This window comes from Mus caroli, unplaced genomic scaffold, assembly GCF_978045245.1.
Source record: "Mus caroli unplaced genomic scaffold, Mus_caroli_1 scaffold_20, whole genome shotgun sequence".
NCBI classification, from domain to species: Eukaryota; Metazoa; Chordata; class Mammalia; order Rodentia; family Muridae; genus Mus; species Mus caroli.
Window position 1 is genome coordinate 14,389,900 of NW_028227275.1, and position 6,858 is coordinate 14,396,757.

General features: G+C 46.4%; 1 protein-coding gene across 5 annotated transcripts in view; it reads left to right on the forward strand.

Annotated features, from left to right (window-relative positions):
• The window catches only part of Nt5c2 (5'-nucleotidase, cytosolic II), a 131,082-nt gene extending 128,279 nt beyond the window's left edge, over window positions 1-2,803 (forward strand). For all 5 annotated transcript variants that reach the window (XM_029472571.2, XM_021151587.3, XM_021151588.3 and 2 more), the window contains 4 exons: window positions 248-299; window positions 417-477; window positions 614-790; window positions 1,470-2,803. In XM_029472571.2, coding sequence (XP_029328431.1) covers window positions 248-299; window positions 417-477; window positions 614-790; window positions 1,470-1,703 — 524 coding nt within the window. In that variant the 3' untranslated portion in view covers window positions 1,704-2,803. The remainder of the gene's footprint in view (window positions 1-247; window positions 300-416; window positions 478-613; window positions 791-1,469) is intronic.
• Window positions 2,804-6,858: the final 4,055 nt, after the last annotated feature.

The window sequence follows — 6,858 nt, forward strand, 5'->3', positions numbered from 1 at the left end:
CAAGGCTCAGTCAGGGTGCTTGCTGCTGAACTTGACCTGAGCTCAGTCCCCAGAATCCACATGGTGAGAACTGTCGCCCACACACTGTCCTCTGACTTCACATACCCCATGGCATGTGCAAGCCCATACACATCCACACGTAGCTGAGATTTCAGCAGTTTGAACATCATTTAAAAGCCATCATTGACAAGGTACTTTTGCTTGATTTGTGTAAAACATTTTCTTTTCCTTTCCAAACTTTAACTAGCACTCTTTGAAGAACTTCAAAGCTTGGATATTTTCTTGGCTGAACTCTACAAGTAAGTTTCCCAACTCCACAACTTATGCTCCAAAAACCACCTACCTCTCCAAGAGTGACTGACATAGGGAGGTGTGTTCTCCTAGAGATCTTTACCACGTTCTCCTCTTGTTCCCAGGCACCTGGACAGCAGTAGCAATGAGCGCCCGGACATTAGTTCCATCCAGAGACGGATTAAGGTATCCAGATGGGATTTGGGAAAAAACGTACGAAGTCAGTTGTCTGAGTCATTTTCATGTTTGATTTTATGCAGGGACTTGTATGTAGCTGGTAGCCAACAAATAGTTGCATAGCTGAGAACTTTTTTTTTTTTAGAAAGTAACTCATGACATGGACATGTGCTATGGGATGATGGGAAGCCTGTTCCGTAGCGGCTCCCGGCAGACACTCTTTGCCAGCCAAGTGATGCGCTATGCTGATCTCTATGCGGCCTCGTTCATCAACCTGCTGTACTACCCATTCAGCTACCTCTTCAGAGCTGCCCATGTCCTGGTGAGTAACGTTACTTTTGATTGACAGTTAAGATGGACCATAGAGATGCTGGCGAGATGGCCCAGTGGTGAAGAGCACTGGCTTCTCTTCCAGAGGTCCTGAGTTCAATCCCCAGCAACCACATGGTGGCTCACAACCATCTGTAATGGGATTGGATATCCTCTTCTGGTGTGTCTGCAGACAGTGACACTGGTGTATTGGTGCACACCTTTAATGCTAGTGCCTGGGAGATACTGACCTCTGATTTTGGGCTACATTGAGAGGTGCCCCACCCCCCAAAGAAAAGACTTGTTAGTGCTAATTGAAATAAATAGTTTTTGTTTGTTTTGTTTTTTTGTTTTTTCGAGACAGGGTTTCTCTATACAGCCCTGGCTTCCTGGAACTCACTTTATAGACCAGGCTGGCCTCGAACTCAGAAATCCGCCTGTCTCTGTGCTGGGATTAAAGGCGTGCGCCACCACACCTTGCGAAATAACTGTTTTTATATGTATGTCCTGATACTGCTGTTGCAGGGCAGGGCTGGCTAAGGAAGTATAAAAGCAGAACATAAGGTTTCTTTACGGATTTCCATGCTGTAGGAAGGGAGCAAAGCTTAGGTGCCCCTGCTTGGGAAACGAGAATGGTTAGCACAGCACTCACCTTCGCTCTGCCTATAGCCTGAGTGTTTGCTTTGCTCTAGATGCCGCATGAATCAACGGTGGAACACACACACGTGGATATCAATGAAATGGAGTCTCCTCTCGCCACCCGGAACCGCACGTCAGTGGATTTCAAAGACACTGACTATAAGCGACACCAGCTTACAAGGTCCATTAGTGAGATCAAGCCCCCCAACCTCTTCCCGTTGGCCCCCCAGGAGATCACACACTGCCATGATGAAGATGATGATGAAGAGGAGGAAGAGGAAGAATAAGGAGGCAGACTAGAAACCCCGAGCACCCATCAAGTCTGTCAGACTCACGGGGCGAGGGGTGGCCTGTTTGGATTCTGTTAGAGTGGGAGGACTCCATCAGAAGTCCTGGAAAGTTTGGAAAGTTTCTCAAGGCTTTAAATAATTCTAATCATAGCTACTTCAGTTTTGTGTATCTGTTGTCTGCAGATGGTTTGAAACTGTATAGGAAGAACAGGTAAAGGCAGGTGGAGTGCACACAGATTGCACCACGTGGCTTGTGATGATTTTCTGTGTCTCCTCGTCAGCGTGTCATCTGGATGTACGAAGGTAGTAAAGGGTTTCAGAACAGAGCCACGGGACTGGTAGGAAGAGGAGATCCACAAATGCTGTATACAGGCTGCACCGCTGCTTCAAACCCCACTTGTCCAGTGCATCACAGTGTTGCTAATCAGTGGAGAACTACATGCTTTCATTATCAAGTGTAGTCAGCCCTCTGTTGAGGTCAGGTTTCCTTCCGTTAGCTTTTGGGTTTCTTCGGTGGCTCTGGCAAGGCTGCTGCTGTGTCAGTTGGTGCCTTTGTGGGTTTCCTTGCTGTAGGTGATTCTAGACTGTGGGGATTGGAATTTGAGGCAGAAGTTACCATCCTTACTACATTTTTTAAAGTTGGTAGCACAAATGCTTTTTATTCTATAAAAACAATCCTTTGGGGGAAATGTACCTGAAGAGTACAGAGGAGCAAGTTCCCAGAGCAGCAGCCGCAGCATCGTGGTGTGCAGGCGCACCCTCCTCCTCGCCACAGAGACAGTCAGTCAGTTCCCGTGACAGGAAACGACCTTGTGCCCTGAGGAGAGCTTGAAGGCTGTGCCTGCTCTGCCAGTGCAGGGAGTTGTCCAGAACTTGAGTAGTGTCAGAGATTCTTGCTTTAACTTTGATTTGCTTTCTTCCATTCTTGGCCCTGGTCACTAGGGTCCTGGCTGTTCTAGAACTCAGTAAAATGTATGTCTAATGCTGACATTGGCCCTTGTGTAGTACAACTATTAGCCGTCACAGCTATTGCTCTTCAAATGGCTTTAGGGTTGGTGTTCTTTTTAAGGGAAATACATTTTCAAAATTGCTAACCATATCTGTATCACTTTTAGTTAAAAACATGCTTATGTACAGTGTTTCATGGGTATAAGGATTTTTTCACTGAGGTTTTAGGCATTTTTTAAAAAGACAAAGTTTCTCTATGTAGCCCTGGCTGTCCTGGGACGTGTTCAGCATGTAGAGCAGACTGGCCTTGAACTCAAAGAGGTGTGCCTATCTCTGCCTCCCGGGTGCTGGGCTTGTTTTAAAGTAATCATTGAAGGTATGGAACACAGCCACTTAGCCAAGGCTGTAGCTGCCAGCATTCACTGACTTTACAGTAAGTCATTTCAAGTAACGTGCATTCGGACTGAAATTTCTGGAACATATATGTGGCCCATTAGTTGTCATCTCTGTTTTTGAAATTTAGAGACTACCGTAGTCACCCTCGTTACTATTCTCATTTAAATTGACATTGAGGACATTGCCTAGTTTGACAGTGTTAAGCCTTCTCAAGTCCAGATCACCTCTACGTGGCATGTGACAACTGCAGAGTCACCTTGCATTATTTCATTCCTTAGAGCAGAGGTGGATATCACTCAGCTTGCTTTCTATGTTTTACTGTGTTGTGTGGATACAACAGTTTGTTACTGGCCAGACGGCACTGTCAGCCAGGTGACTCACCAGGAGGGGAGAGCAAGCAAGCAAGTACTTCAAGTGGCTGTGAAAAGCACACAGTTGCAAGAACGCCACGTTAAGCCACCAGAAGGAGCTGCTAAGGAGCTCTGTAAGAGACCAGCTGGTGATTTCCCACACGCTCCCGGATGTGCTAGGAGGTCTGTCTGGGGCAGGTGACTGAGCAGCAGTGACTGGACATTTCAGAATGGAAAACAGGGATTGTCTGTCATCAGTAAACTTCTCCATCATTTTCCTAAGTCTGAATATTTTAGAGGACAGAAATGGCAGCCCGCCCTTCCATCACTCTTCGGAACCTTTCCTAGGAATTCAGTTTTCAGGCTTTGTAGAGCATCAGAATTCAGGAATCCTTTCTTCATGCTAGACTGAGCTCCCAAGACTGGAGTGTGTGACACTAGGGAGTCCGGTGTTCCCAGTCCTACTGGGTCTCACGGCCACAGAGGTGCGCCAGGAGAACAAACACCAAGTGTCTCAGAAACATCTGGGGCAGAGAAAATTCAATCGTTATTTTATACCCAAGATTCTCCTTTACCATAAGCACAGATCTGCAGAGATCCATGGAGTAAGCTATGCGCCCTTCAAGTTGCTCTTTAAATTTTGTTTAAAGTAGAAATAGAATAACTAAATGAGCTACAAGTCTGTAAGTCACGTTCTATGGGCAGTTACAGGTCAGACTTAAAAGTAGCTTGCCCATGTTTAGATATTTATAAATCAGACTTGTTTTTTTTTTTAACAACTTTAAAGTCCTGCAAGTTTTCCATGGCTTCTGGGGCACTTTTAAATCCTCTGCTTATTCACCACAAATAGCCTGAGATAAACAACCGCATATTTAAGACTGTATTAGGACAGGAACTTCGCTCACATTCCATGTTATGGAAACTATTTAACCTCTTTCTGACGGTGGGAAAATGGTAACTAAAATCCATCTATTGCTGTGCTGTCAGCGGCCTTCTTCCCCATGTGGTTTGAGAGTTAGGCCCTCAATCCTTAGTTTCTCATGGCATTCTTTCTTGGTGACTAGAATTAGCTTCTCTTGTAGTTTTTCCTCAGAGGGAATGATATCTAATCATACACTTGGGATGCCCAAGTCTGGAGTCCTTACCAAAGATGAAACAAAAGTATGCACTATAGTAAGATGCATAGAGGATCTACATGCATGTGACATCAAAAAGCAGAGCCTGATTGCAGCCCACATTGCCTGCCACACTAACAGGGAACCAGCACCTAAGCTCCCCACTGCTGTCCGGAAGAAGCAGGAAGCAGCAGCTCTAGAAAGAATATTCAGTTACGAAACACGAAACTTTTCTCCTCATTGCTTTTCCCTGCTTCTCAACCTATAGCGACAACAGTGTAATGGTGTCCAACAAAACAGTAATGGCAAGAAGTGAAATGTCGCCATGTGCCATACCAATGTGTCAGTCAACAACAGACCATGCATATTACGGTGGCCCCATACGGTTCTGTTGTCTGCTGATGCAGCTGTCTGGTTTGTGAGTACTCATGCCTGCTGTTCCCACTGTGAAATGATGCACGAATGTACACAGTTCCCTCAGATCCTCTTAGAGCCAAAACATGAAACTACACCAGATTCACCTCAGGCTTGGACACCACATGTAAAGTAAGCAGAATTTTTCCAACTAAATAAAATTCCCAGTTTTGAGCCTGGCCACTTGAGGTTTCTTTACACGGGGTATAGTACCCAAACTCCATCTTGTGGCTAGAGTAAGAGCAGGGAGCTGTTTGACACTTAACTCTTCCCAGGAGACCTGTAGATGAGACCCCGAGGCCGGGAGCCTGTGTACTGCACACATTGTCTCCATGGAGATAGCGACTATCCTTCAAGCCTCAAGATCAGATAGTTTACAAGTAGACCTTCCCAGCATTGAAAAGTTTACTAAATGGCCATTCTTTACTGAGAGCGCCCCCGCCTCCAGGGAGAGGGGGGCTTAAAGATAAGGTTTCTTTATGTAACAAGCCCAAGCCCTGGCTGTCCTGGACTCGCTTTGTAGATCAGGTTGGCCTTGAACTCACAGATCTGCCCGCCTCTGAGAGGTTCTTAACAAAGTTACCCTTGGATTTGAGGATATGTAATTTAAGCATGTGATTGCTAGAGTCTGACGTAGAAATGGGCTCAGTCTCAGTACCTCAGCAGGAAGCACTTCACACAGCCCAGCAGTTATTCCCTGTCAGGTCGTCGTCTGCCAGGACAAAAACGCCATGTCCAACTTAAGACAAGGGCCATATAACCAATTCCTTTATCCTAGGACTTACGGAACGTTCATACCTGGAAGTGAGAGGCCTCAACATGAGGCCCTCTGAAGGGAAATGAGATCGCAGCAAAAGGGTAATCAGCAGTCTAAACTTGTTGGACTTTAGTGGGGGATATGTCATTAGATTGTACAAATAGGAGAGCGTTGTAGCTCAGTGGTCAGACACTTGCCTGGCGTGTGTAGGGTTTGATCTCCAGCAAAGTACAAGTTGCCAAAAGTCAGTGCCAGGCTAGGGAGAGTTCATTCTGCTACCCTCGGCAGCGTCTTCCTTCTTTTTGGGATCTGTTCCCTTGAAGCACTGAGCTTAACGAAGCTCAGAAATGTCCAGGCGCAGGAGTGTGACGGGTGGCACAGGGCTCCTCACAGCACAACTACCTCCATGCTCCTTGGGCAGTTTCTAACGCTCCGCCATCTCAAGACCTGTCCAATGAAGACCCAAGCACAGCAGTTAGCACAGAGGGCATGTGCTATGGCCGTCTTCCTGCCCTGAGCTCTGCGCCCTGTGTCTAGGGACAGGGAGTTGGACACTGGACCAGGATGCAGGTGCAGTCATTCTCCTCCTAGGCAGTGATCAGACAGACAGGTTTTACAGTCAGCCTTGTCGATATGCTGCTGAAATGTTCCCACAGGACAAGTGTTAAGTAAGAGATGTCATGGTCAAATACAGTAGGGACTCGAGCCACTAGAAGCTTGATTCTCAGTGCATGGACTTGTTTGGAATGTAAAGTAAAAATAAAGGTGTTCAGGAAGGGGCAGCCAGTTAGTGGATTCACCTAGCACCTTGAGACTCGTCCAGATGCTGTGGGTCTTCTCATCCACCAAGTGACAACAGATGAGGGTCATTCTCAATTACTGAAGAACATCTATTGTGCCTCCATACCTGTGGCCTTGTATCACTTGAGGGTGACTCACCCATGAACTGACTTTCCTCATTGGTTTAGAGGCGCTAAATAGCCATTTTTATCTTCAAGAGCCAACTGAAGCCTGTACAAAGAAGCCTTTGTTACTGCCAAGGAAAACCTAGTGTGTCACAAGGCAAGTCAAATGGATACTTGTCCGTTACCTAGGGAAGAGCTGGTGGGGGGCACACCTCATTCCTCAGAAGAGCATCCCCCAAACCAGCTGTGTACCAGGCTGTAACATGC